Source organism: Heterodontus francisci, chromosome 7 (assembly GCF_036365525.1).
Source record: "Heterodontus francisci isolate sHetFra1 chromosome 7, sHetFra1.hap1, whole genome shotgun sequence".
NCBI lineage: Eukaryota > Metazoa > Chordata > Chondrichthyes > Heterodontiformes > Heterodontidae > Heterodontus > Heterodontus francisci.
This window is the reverse complement of record NC_090377.1, coordinates 1,651,962-1,665,213: the sequence shown is the minus strand read 5'-3', so window position 1 is coordinate 1,665,213 and position 13,252 is coordinate 1,651,962. Positions and strand designations below refer to the sequence as shown.

The following is a 13,252-nucleotide window of genomic DNA, read 5'->3' as shown; positions in this document are numbered from 1 at the left end:
GTGGTAGTGATCACAACTCCCTGACCTTTACTATAGTCATGGAGAGGGACAGGAGCAGACGGGATGGGAAAATATTTAATTGGGGGAGGGGGAATTACAATGCTATTAGGCAGGAACTGGGGAGCATAAACTGGGAACAGATGTTCTCAGGGAAATGCACGACAGAAATGTGGAGGTTGTTTCGGGAGCACTTGCTGCGACTGCTGGATAGGTTTGTCCTGATGAGGCAAGGAAGGGATGGCAGGGTGAAGGAACCTTGGATGACGAGATGTGGAACAGCTAGTCAAGAGGAAGAAGGAAGCTTACTTAAGGTTGAGGAAGCAAAGATCAGACAGGGCTCTAGAGGGTTACAAGGTAGCCAGGAAGGAACTGAACAATGGACTTAGGAGAGCTAGAAGGGGACATGAAAAAGTCTTGGCGGGTAGGATTAAGGAAAATCCCAAGGCGTTATACACTTATGTGAGGAACAAGAGGATGGCCAGAGTGTGGGTCGGGCTGATCAGGGACAGTGGAGGGAACTTGTGCCTGGAGTCGGAGGAGGTAGGGGAGGTCCTTAATGAATACTTTGCTTCAGTATTCACTAATGAGAGGGACCTTGTCATTTGTGAGGACAGCGTGAAACAGGCTGATATGCTCGAACAGGTTGATGTTAAGAGGGAGGATGTGCTGGAAATTTTGAATGATATGAGGACAGATAAGTCCCCGGGGCCAGACGGGATATACCCAAGGATATTACGGGAAGCGAGGGAAGAGATTGCCGCGCCTTTGGCGATGATCTTTGCGTCCTCACTGTCCACTGGAGTAGTACCAGATGATTGGAGGGTGGCAAATGTTGTTCCCTTGTTTCAAGAAAGGGAATAGGGATAACCCTAGGAATTACAGACCAGTCAGTCTTATGTCAGTGGTGGGCAAATTATTGGAGAGGATTCTGAGAGACAGGATTTATGATTATTTGGAAAAGCATAGTTTGATTAGAGATAGTCAGCATGGCTTTGTGAGGGGCAGGTCATGCCTCACTAGCCTTATTGAATTCTTTGAGGATGTGACAAAACACATTGATGAAGCAAGAGCAGTGGATGTGGTGTATATGGATTTTAGCAAGGTGTTTGATAAGGTTCCCCATGGTAGGCTCATTCAGAAGTTAAGGAGGCATGGGATTCAGGGAAAGCTGGCTGTCTGGATACAAAATTGGCTGGCCCATAGAAGTCAGAGGGTGGTAGTAGATGGAAAGTATTCAGCATGGAGCTCGGTGACCAGTGGTGTTCCACAAGGATCTGTTCTGGGACCTCTGCTCTTTGTGATTTTTATAAATGACTTGGATGAGGAAGTGGAAGGCTGGGTTAGCAAGTTTGCCGATGACACGAAGGTTGCTGGAGTTGTGGATAGTGTGGAAGGCTGTTGTAGGTTGCAACGGGACATTGACAGGATGCAGAGCTGGGCTGAGAAGTGGCAGATGGAGTTCAACCTGGAAAAGTGAGAAGTGATTCATTTTGGAAGGTCGAATTTGAATGTGGAATACAGGCTTAAAGACAGGATTCTTGGTAGTGTGGAGGAACAGAGGGATCTTGGGGTCCATGTCCATAGATCGCTCAAAGTTGCCACCCAAGTTGATAGGGTTGTTAAGAAGGCGTATGGGGTGTTGGCTTTCATTAACAGGGGGATTGAGTTTAAGAGCCGCGAGGTTATGCTGCAGTTCTATAAAGCCCTGGTTAGACCACACTTGGAATATTGTGTTCAGTTCTGGTCGCCTGGAAGCTTTAGAGAGGGTGCGGAGGAGATTTCCCAGGATGCTGCCTGGACTGGAGGGCATGTCTTATGAAGAAAGGTTGAGGGAGCTAGGGCTTTTCTCATTGGAGCGAAGGATGAGAGGTGACTTGATAGAGGGGTACAAGATGATGAGAGGCATAGATAGAGTGGATAGCCAGAGACTTTTTCCCAGGGTGGAAAGGGCTATCACCAGGGGGCATAATTTTAAGGTGATTGGAGGAAGGTTTCGGGGAGATGTCAGAGGTAGGTTCTTTACACAGAGAGTGGTGGGTGCGTGGAATGCGCTGCCAGCGGTGGTAGAAGAAGCAGATACATTAGGGACATTTAAGCGACTCTTGGATAGGTACATGGATGATAGTAAAATGAAGGGTAGGTAGTTAGTTTGTTCCTAGAGTAGGTTAAAGGTTCGGCACAACGTGGTCCGAAGGGCCTGTACTGTGCTTTACTGTTCTATGTTCTATGTTCTAACCTGGAGTTACGCTCACTGACCTGGAGTTACGCTCACTGACCTGGAGTTACGCTCACTGACCTTGCTTTTCCCCACACGCCAGTGAGAACTGCTGTCATCATAGAGTTTCAGAAGCATCATGCATTTCCCCTTCCAGTCCTCTGGGATGTTCTGATTTTTCAGGAGCATCTTGTACCTAAAGACAGACAGAAACATTCGCCAACTTTCATCAATCACTGTACTGGTTTCACCCAGTGTCATAGGACATCATTGAAGGAAATATTTCACTTTGCACCTGGAACCAAAGTTTCACAGGCAGGAATGAGCTGGGACCACACTGACAGCTGTCAATCAACCTTATCCTTCCCCAGTCAGTGAGGCCCTGAGCACCACTGGGACTGGCAGTGACTCAACAGGTTAAATACAACAACAATAACTTGCATTTGAGCCACTTAAAGCAATATTGGGACAGGCGATCAAATGCTTTGACAAAGAGGTCGGTTTTAAGGAACATCTTAAAGGAGGAGAGAGAGGTGGAGAGGTGGAGAGGTTTAGGGAGGGAATTCCAGAGCTTAGGGCCCAGGCAGCTGAAGGCACGGCTGCCAATGGTGGAGTGATTAAAATTGGAGATGCTCAAGATGCCAGAATTGAGGGAGCGCAGCGAACTCGGAGGGTTATTGAGAGCAGGCAATGGAGGTAGGGAGGAGTGAGCCACAGAGAGATTTGAAGACAAGGATGAGTATTTTAAAACTGATGTGTTACTTAACTGGGAGTCAGTGTCGGTCAGCGAGCACAGGGGTGATGGGTGAACGGGACCTGGTGCGGGTTAAGACACGGGCAGCAGGGTTTTGGATGAGCTGAAGTTTGCAGAGGGTGGAAGATGGGAGGCTGACTAGGAGAGCGTTGGAATAGTTGAGTCTAGAGGTAACAAAGGCACAAGCGAGGGTTTCAGCAGCAAATATAAAAAAATGAACTTGCATTTCTATTGTTGTTTCACGACCTCAGGACATCTCAAAGCACTTTACAGCCAATGTAGTCATTGTAAGGAAATGCAATAGCCAATTTGCACACAGCAAGATCCCACGCACAGCAATGTGATAATGACCCAATAATATGTTCTGGTGATATTGATTGATATTGGCCAGGACACCAGGAAGAACACTCCTGCTCTTCTTCAAAATAGCGCCATGGGATCTTTTACACCAACACAGGAGCTGAGACAGAGTTGAAGTCGGGCAATGTTACATAGGAGGAAATAGGCAGTCTTAGTGATGGAGTGGATATGTGATTGGAAGCTCATCTTAGGGTCAAATAAGACACCAAGGTTGTGAATACTCTGGTTCAGTCTCAGTTGCTCGGGAGAGAGATGGAATCATTAGCTAGGTAACGGAGCTTGTGTCAGGGACTGAAAACAATTGCTTCACTCTTCCCAATATTTAATTGAAAGAACTTTCTGTTCATCCAGTATTGGATATTAGATAAGCAGGCAGTGGAGGAGTTAAGAGAGGTGGTGGTGAGACAGAGCTGGGTGTCATCAGCATACATGTGAAAACTAACGCTGTGCTTTCGGATGATGTCGCCGAGGGGCAGCATGTAGACGAGAAATAGAAGGGGGCCAAGGATAGATCCTTGAGGGATAGCAGAAACAATGGTGCGGGAGCAGGAAGAGAGTTCATTGCAGGTGAGTCTCTGGCTACGATTAGATAGATAAGAATGGAACCAGGTTGGAGCAGTCCCATACAGCTAGATAACAATAGAGAGGCATTGGAGAGGGATGGTGTGGTTAACCATGTCAAAGACTGCAGGTGAAGAGGGATGAGGAAGGAAAGTTTACCTTTGTCACACTTGCATAGGATGTCATTTGTGATTTTGATAAGAGTTGTTTCGGTACTGTTGCGGGGAAGAAACCTGATTAGAGGGATTCAAACACGGAGTTCGGGGAAAGATAGGCACAGATTTGGGAGGCAAGAACATGTTCAAGAACTTTAGAGAGGAAAGGAATGTAGGTGATTGGATGGGATAATTGGTTAAGCTGCACTGACTCAGCAATAATCTGCTCAGCAACGCACAATTTGGGTTCCGCCAGGGCCACGTGGCTCCAGAACACATTACAACCTTGGTCCAACATGGACAAAAGAGCTGAACTCCAGAGGTGAGGTGACAGTGACTGCCCTTGACATCAAGGCAGCATTTCACCGAGTGTGGCATCAAGGAGCCCGAGCATAACTGGAGTCAATGGGAATCAGGGGGAAAACCCTCCAATGGTTTGGAGTCATACCGAGCACAAAGGAAGATGGCTGTGGTTGTTGGAGGTCAATCATCTGAGCTCTAGGATATCACTGCAGGAGTTCCTCAGGGTAGTGTCCTAGGCCCAACCATCTTCAGCTGCTTCATCAATGACCTTCCCTCTTCCCTCCAACATAAGGTCAGAAGTTGGGGATGTTCGCTGATGATTGCACAATGTCCAGCAACATTTGCAACTGCTCAGATACTGAAGCAGTTCATGTCTACATGTGGCAAGACCTGGACAACATTCAAACTTGGGCTGATAAGTGGCAAGTAACATACACACCAAATAAGTGCCAGGCAATGACCATCTCCAACAAGAGAGAATCTAACCATCTCCCCTTGACATTCAATGGCATTACCATCGCTGAATCCCGCCCATCGATAATAAGTACTGTGGCGATATGGGCAGGTCAGATGTTGGGAATTCAGCAGTGAGTAACTCACCTCCTGACTCCCCAAAGCCTGTCCACCATCTACAAGGCACAAGTCAGGAGTGTAATGGAATACTCTGCACTTGTTTAGAGGACTGTATCTCCAACAACACTCAAGAAGCTCGACACCACCCAGGACAAAGCAGCCCGCTTGATTGGCACCCCATCCACCACCTTAAACATTCACACACACCACAGCATGGCAGCAGTGTGTACCATTGTGGGGTGACAGTGGCATAGCGGTAATGCCACTGAACTGGTAATCCAGAGGCCCAGACTAATGCCCTGGGAACATAGGCTCAAATCCCACTACTGCAGCTTGTAGAATTTAAATTCAATTAATGAATACAAATCTGGAATTGAAAACCCATCTCAGTAATGGTGCCATGAAACTATCATCGATTGTTGTAAAAACCCATCTGGTTCACTAATGTTCTTTAGGGAAGGAAATCTGCCGTCCTTACCTGGTCTGGCCTACATGTGACTCCAGACGCACAGCAAAGTGGTTGACTCTTAACTGCCCTCTGAAATGGCCTAGCAAGCCACTCAGGTCAAAGGGTAATTAGGGATGGGCAATAATTGCTGGACTTGGCAGTGACATCCACATCCCATGTAAGAATAAAAATAATGTACAAGATGCAGAGTAGAAACTCACCAAGGTTTCTTTGACAGCCACTTCCAAACTAGTGACCTCTACCACCTAACGGACAAGGGCAGCAAATACATAGGAACACCACCACCTGCAAGTTCCCCTCCAAGTCACACACCATCCTGACTTGGAACGATATCGCCGTTCCTTCACTGTCGCTGGGTCAAAATCCTGGAACTCCCTTCCTAACAGCACTGTGGGTATACCTACCCCACATGGACTGCAGCGGTTCAAGAAGGCAGCTCACCACCACCTTCTCAAGGGCAATTAGGGATGGGCAATAAATGCTGGCCTAGCCAGTGACGCCAACGTTCCAAAAACAAATAATAAAACAAAATTCTTTCAAAGAGCCAAATTAGCTCCTTCTGTGCTGAAATATTCTATGATTCTAATGCAGGATGTGAAATCTTTTTCAAACCTTTGTTTTGCAATAGAAACATAGAAAATAGGAACAGGAGTAGGCCATTTGGCCCTTCGAGCCTGCTCCGCCATTCATTATGATCATGGCTGATCATCCAGCTCAGTAACCTGTTCCCGGTTTCCCCCCATATCCTTTTATGACTTTCGCCCCAAGAGCTATATCTAACTCCTTCCTGAAAACATACAATGTTTTAGCCTCAGCTGCTTTCTGTGGTAGCGAATTCCACAGGTTCACCACTCTCTGGGTGAAGAAATTTCTCCTCATCTCAGTCCTGAAAGGTTTATTCCGTATCCTTAGACTATGACCCCTGGTTCTGGACTCCCCCACCATCGGGAACATCCTTCCTGCATCTACCCTGTCAAGTCCTGTTAGAATTTTATAGGTTTCTATGAGATCCCCCCTCACTCTTCTGAACTCCAGCGAATACATTCCTAACCGACTCAAACTCTCCTCATTCGTCAGTCCCACCATCCCAGGAATCAGTCTGGTAAACCTTCGCTGCACTCCCTCTATAGCAAGAACATCCTTCCTCAGATAAGGAGAACAAAACTGCACACAATATTCCAGATGTGGCCTCACCAAGGCCCTGTATAATTGCAGCAAGACATCCCTGCTCCTGTACTCGAATCCTCTCGCTATGAAGGCCAACATACCATTTGCCCTTTTTACCGCCTGTTGCACCTGCATGCTTACCTTCAGCGACTGGTGTATGAGAACACCCAGGTCTCGTTGCATATTCCCCTCTTTCAGTTTAAAGCCGTTCAGATAATAATCTGCCTTCCTGTTTTTGCTACCAAAGTGGATAACCTCACATTTATCCACATTATACTGCATCTACCATGCATCTGCCCACTCACTCAACTTGTCCAAATCACCCTGAAGCCTCTCTGCATCCTTCTCACAACTCAACCTCCAACCCAGTTTTGTCTCATCTGCAAATTTGGAGATATTACATTTAGTTCCCTCATCTAAATCATTAATATATATTGTGAATAGCTGGGGTCCTAGCACCGATCCCTGCGGTACCCCACTAGTCACTGCCTGACATTCAGAAAAAGACCCATTTATCCCTATTATTTGTTTCCTGTCTGCCAACCAATTTTCTATCCATCGCAATACACTACCCCCAATCCCATGCGCTTTAATTTTACACACTAATCTTTTATGTGGGACTTAGTTGAAAGCCTTTTGAAAGTCCAAATAAACCAGATCCACTGGCTCCCCCTCATCAACTCTACTAGTAATGCAGCTCTACAGCAATGCACCAAGACTCCTTAGACAGCACCTTCCAAACCCACGACCTCTACCAACTAGAAGTACAAGGGCAGCAAATACATGGGAACACCACCACCTGCAAGTTCCCCTCCAAGTCACACACCATCCTGACTTGGAACTATATCGCCGTTCCTTCACTGTTGCTGGGTCTAAATCCTGGAACTCCCTTCCTAACAGCACTGTGGGTGTACCTACCCCAAATGGACTGCAGCGGTTCAAGAAGGCAGCTCACCACCAGGTTCATGGCACCGTGGCTGGCTCTGCTGTTCAGAAGGGCGGGAAAAAGAGTGGAAGGGCTATAGTCATAGGGGATTCGATTGTAAGGGGAGTAGGTAGGCGGTTCTGTGGTTGAAAACGAGGCTCCCGAATGGTATGTTGCCTCCCAGGTGCACGCGTCAGGGATGTCTCAGATCGGCTGCAGAACATTCTAAAGGGGGAGGGTGAACAGCCAGTTGTCGTTGTGCACATAGGCACTAATGATATAGGTAAAAAACGGGATGAGGTCCTACAAGCAGAATTTAGGGAGTTAGGAGCCAAGTTAAAAAGTAGGACCTCAGAGGTAGTAATCTCAGGATTGCGACCAGTGCCACGTGACAGTCAGAGTAGTAATGAAAGAATAGTCAGGATGAATGCGTGGCTTGAGAGATGGTGCAGGAGGGAGGGGTTCAGATTTTTGGGACATTGGGATCAGTTCTGGGGGAGGTGGGTCTATTACAAATTGGACGGTCTACACCTGGGCCGGACTGGAACCAATGTCCTTGGGGGTGCTTTTGCTAATGCCGTTGGGGAGGGTTTAAACTAATGTGGCAGGGGGTTGGGAACCAAATGAGGAGGTCAGTGGACAGTAAGGAGGGAGTAACTAAAGCCTGTAAGGAACTAGATAATGAAGTCAGTGTGACTAAGGGAAAGAGTAGACAGGGAGCAGATGATGAAAGCAAAGGGACTGGTGGTCTGAGGTGTATTTGTTTTAATGCAAGAAGTGTAGTAGGTAAGGCAGATGAACTTAGGGCTTGGATTAGTACCTGGGAGTATGATGTTATTGCTATTACTGAGACTTGGTTGAGGGAAGGGCATGATTGGCAACTAAATCTCCCAGGATATCGATGTTTCAGGCGGGATAGAGAGGGAGGTAAAAGGGGTGGAGGAGTTGCATTACTGGTCAAAGAGGATATCACAGCTGTGCTGAAGGAGGGCACTATGGAGGACTCGAGCTGTGAGGCAATATGGGCAGAACTCAGAAATAGGAAGGGTGCGGTAACAATGTTGGGGCTGTACTACAGGCCTCCCAATAGCGAGCGTGAGATAGAGGTACAGATATGTAAACAGATTATGGAAAGATGTAGGAGCAACAGGGTGGTGGTGATAGGAGATTTTAATTTGCCAAACATTGACTGGGATTCACATAGTGTTGGAGGTCTAGATGGAGCAGAATTTGTAAGGAGCATCCAGGAGACTTTTCTAGAGCAGTATATAAATAGTCCAACTCGGGAAGGGGCCATACTGAACCTGGTGTTGGGGAATGAGCCCGGCCAGGTGGTTGAAGTTTCAGTAGGGGACTACTTTGGGAATAGTGATCACATTTCCGTACGTTTTAGAATACTCATGGACAAAGACGAGAGTGGTCCTAAAGGAAGAGTGCTAAATTGGGGGAAGGCCAACTATACCAAAATTCGGCAGGAGCTGGGGAATGTAGATTGGGAGCAGCTGTTTGAAGGTAAATCCACATTTGATATGTGGGAGGCTTTTAAAGAGAGGTTGATTAGCGTGCAGGAGAGACATGTTCCTGTGAAAATGAGGGATAGAAATGGCAAGATTAGGGAACCATGGATGACAGGTGAAATTGTGAGACTAGCTAAGAGGAAAAAGGAAGCATACATAAGGTCTAGGCTGAAGAAAGACGAAGCTTTGGAAGAATATCGGGAATGCAGGACCAATCTGAAACGAGGAATTAAGAGGGCTAAAAGGGGTCATGAAATATCTTTAGCAAACAGGGTTAAGGAAAATCCCAAAGCCTTTTATTCATATATAAGGAGCAAGAGGGTAACTAGAGAAAGGATTGGGCCACTCAAGGACAAAGGAGGAAAGTTATGCGTGGAGTCAGAGAAAATGGGTGAGATTCTAAACGAGTACTTTGCATCGGTATTCACCGAGGAGAGGGACATGACGGATGTTGAGGTTAGGGACAGATGTTTGATTACTCTCGGTCAAGTCAGCATAAGGAGGGAGGAAGTGTTGGGTATTCTAAAAGGCATTAAGGTGGACAAGTCCCCAGGTCCGGATGGGATCTATCCCAGGTTACTGAGGGAAGCGAGAGAGGAAATAGCTGGGGCCTTAACAGATATCTTTGCAGCATCCTTAAACACGGGTGAGGTCCCGGAGGACTGGAGAATTGCTAATGTTGTCCCCTTGTTTAAGAAGGGTAGCAGGGATAATCCAGGTAATTATAGACCGGTGAGCCTGACGTCAGTGGTAGGGAAGCTGCTGGAGAAGATACTGAGGGATAGGATCTATTCCCATTTGGAAGAAAATGGGCTTATCAGTGATAAGCAACATGGTTTTGTGCAGGGAAGGTCCTGTCTTACCAACTTAATAGAATTCTTTGAGGAAGTGACAAAGTTGATTGATGAGGGAAGGGCTGCAGATGTCATATACATGGACTTCAGTAAGGCGTTTGATAAGGTTCCCCATGGTAGGTTGATGGAGAAAGTGAAGTCGCATGGGGTCCAGGGTGTACTAGCTAGATGGATAAAGAACTGGCTGGGCAACAGGAGACAGAGAGTAGCAGCAGAAGGGAGTTTCTCAAAATGGAGACGTGTGACCAGTGGTGTTCCACAGGGATCCGTGCTGGGACCACTGTTGTTTGTGATATACATAAATGATTTGGAGGAAAGTATAGGTGGTCTGATTAGCAAGTTTGCAGACGACACTAAGATTGGTGGAGTAGCAGATAGTGAAGGGGACTGTCAGAGAATACAGCAGAATATAGATAGATTAGAGAGTTGGGCAGAGAAATGGCAGATGAAGTTCAATCAGGGCAAATGCGAGGTGATGCATTTTGGAAGATCCAATTCAAGAGTGAACTATACAGTAAATGGAAAAGTCCTGGGGAAAATTGATGTACCGAGAGATTTGGGTGTTCAGGTCCATTGTACCCTGAAGGTAGCAATGCAGGTAAATAGAGTGGTCAAGAAGGCATACGGCATGCTTTCCTTCATCGGACGGGGTATTGAGTACAAGAGTTGGCAGGTCATGTTACAGTTGTATAGGACTTTGGTTCGGCCACATTTGGAATACTGCGTGCAGTTCTGGTCGCCACATTACCAAAAGGATGTGGATGCTTTGGAGAGGGTGCAGAGGAGGTTCACCAGGATGTTGCCTGGTATGGAGGGCGCTAGCTATGAAGAGAGGTTGGGTAGATTAGGATTACTTTCATTAGAAAGGCGGAGGTTGAGGGGGGACCTGATTGAGGTGTACAAAATCATGAGAGGTAGAGACAGGGTGGATAGCAAGAAGCTTTTTCCCCAGAGTGGGGGATTCAATTACAAGGGGACACGAGTTCAAAGTGAGAGGGGAAAAGTTTAGGGGGGATATGCGTGGAAAGGTCTTTACGCAGAGGGTGGTGGGTGCATGGAACGCATTGCCAGCGGAGGTGGTAGATGCGAACACGATAGCGTCTTTTAAGATGTATCTAGACAGATACATGAATGGGCAGGAAGCAAAGAGATACAGACCCTTAGAAAATAGGCGACATGTTTAGATAGAGGATCTGGATCGGTGCAGGCTTGGAGGGCCGAAGGGCCTGTTCCTGTGCTGTAATTTTCTTTGTTCTTTGTTCTAAGGGCAATTAGGGATGGGCAATAAATGCTGGCCTGGCCAGCGACGCCCAGATCCCATGAATGAATTTTTTTAAAAGTTACATTCTCGAAGAATTCCAGTAGATTTGTCAAGCATGATTTCCCTTTTGTAAATCCATGCTGACTCTGTCCGATTCTACCACTGTTCTCTAAGTATTCTGCGATAAAATCTTTGATAATCGACTCTAGAATTTTCCCCGCAACCGACATCAGGCTGACTGGTCTATAATTCCCTGCTTTCTCTCTACCTCTCTTTTTAAATAGTGGGATTACATTAGCTACCCTCCAATCTGTAGGAACTGTTCCAGAGTCTATAAAATCTTGGAAGATGACCACCAACCCATCCACTATTTCTAGGGCCACTTCCTTAAGTACTCTGGGATGCAAACCATCAGGCCCTGCCGATTTATGGGCCTTCAATCCCATCAATTTTCCCAACACCATTTCTCTACTAATACTGATTTCTTTCAGTTCCTCTCTCTCACTAAGCCCTGTGTTCCCCAACATTTCTGGTAAGATATTTGTGTCCTCCTTCGTGAAGACAGAACCAAAGTATGCATTTAGTTGGTCAGTCATTTCTTTGTTCCCCATAATAAATTCCCTTGTTTCTGACTGTAAGGAACTGAGATTTGTCTTCACCAATCTTTTTCTCTTCACATATCTAAAGAAACTTTTATGGTCAGTTTTTATGTTCCTCGCAAGTTTACTCTCGTACTCTTTTTTCCCCTTCTTAATCAATCCCTTGGTCCTCCTTTGCTGAATTCTAAACTGCTCTCAATCCTCAGGTCTGTTGTTTTTTCTGGCGAATTTGTATGCCTCTTCCTTAGATCTAATGCTGTCTCCAATTTCCCTTGTAAGCCATGATTTGCCTACCTTTCCCGTTTTACTTTTGTGCCAGACAGGATTAAACAATTGTTGTAGTTCATCCATGAGCTCTTTGAATGTTTGCCATTGCCTATCCACTGTCATCCCTTTAAGTAACGTTTCTCAATCCGTCATAGCCAACTCGCGCCTCATACCTTCGTCGTTTCCTTTACTAAGATTCAGGACCCTAGTCTCAGAATCAACTACGTCACTCTCCATCTTGATGAAGAATTCTTTCATATTATGGTCGCTCATCCCCAAGGGGTCTCGCACCACTAGATTGTCAATTATTCCTCTCTCATTACACAATACCCAGTCTAGGATGGCCTGTTCTCTAGTTGGTACCTCAACGTATTGGTCCAGAAAACCATCCCGTGTATACTCCATGAATTCCTCCTCTATGGTATTGTGACTAATTTGATTTGCCCAATCTATATGCAGATTAAACTCACCCAAAATTACAGATGTTCCTTTATCGCATGCGTCTCTAATTTCCTGTTTAATGCCATTCCCATCACCACTACAGTTTGGGGATCTATATACAACCCCGACTAACGTTTTTTGCCCCTTAATGTTTCTCAGCTCAACCCATAGATTCCATATTGTCAGAGCTAATATCCTTCCTCACTATTGTATTAATTTCCTCTTTAACCAGTAATGCCACTCCACCGCCTTTTGCTTTTTGTCTGTCCTTCCAAAATACTGAATATCCCTGGATGTTCATTTCCCATCCCTGGTCACCTTGCAGCCATGTCTTTGTAATCCCGATTATATCATACCCGTTTACATCTATTTGCACGATTAATTCATCCACGTTATTGTGAATTCTCGGTGCGTTAAGGCACAAAGCCTGAAGGCTTGTCTTTTGAACATTACCTGTCCCCTTCCCACTATTTTTCACTGTGGCCCTGTTTGATTCTGACCCTTGATTTCTCTGCCTATCACTTTTATTTATTTATAGATACAACACTGAAACATGCTCTTCGGCCCACCGAGTCAGTGCCGACCAACAACCACCCATTTATACTAACCCTACAGTAATCCCATATTCCCTACCACCTACCTATACTAGGGGCAATTTACAATGGCCAATTTACCTATCAACCTGCAAGTCTTTTGGCTGTGGGAGGAAACCGGAGCACCCGGCGGAAACCCACACGGTCACAGGGAGAACTTGCAAACTCCACACAGGCAGTACCCAGAATTGAACCCGGGTCGCTGGAGCTGTGAGGCTGCGGTGCTAACCACTGCGCC

At 46.2% G+C, this 13,252-nt stretch overlaps 1 protein-coding gene across 2 annotated transcripts in view; it reads right to left on the bottom strand.

Moving 5' to 3' along the window:
* Positions 1-13,252, bottom strand: part of LOC137371810 (unconventional myosin-X-like) — a 518,005-nt gene that overhangs the window by 199,966 nt on the left and 304,787 nt on the right. For both annotated transcript variants that reach the window (XM_068034697.1, XM_068034696.1), the window contains one exon: positions 2,297-2,411. In XM_068034697.1, the coding sequence (XP_067890798.1) occupies positions 2,297-2,411 (115 nt within the window). The remainder of the gene's footprint in view (positions 1-2,296; positions 2,412-13,252) is intronic.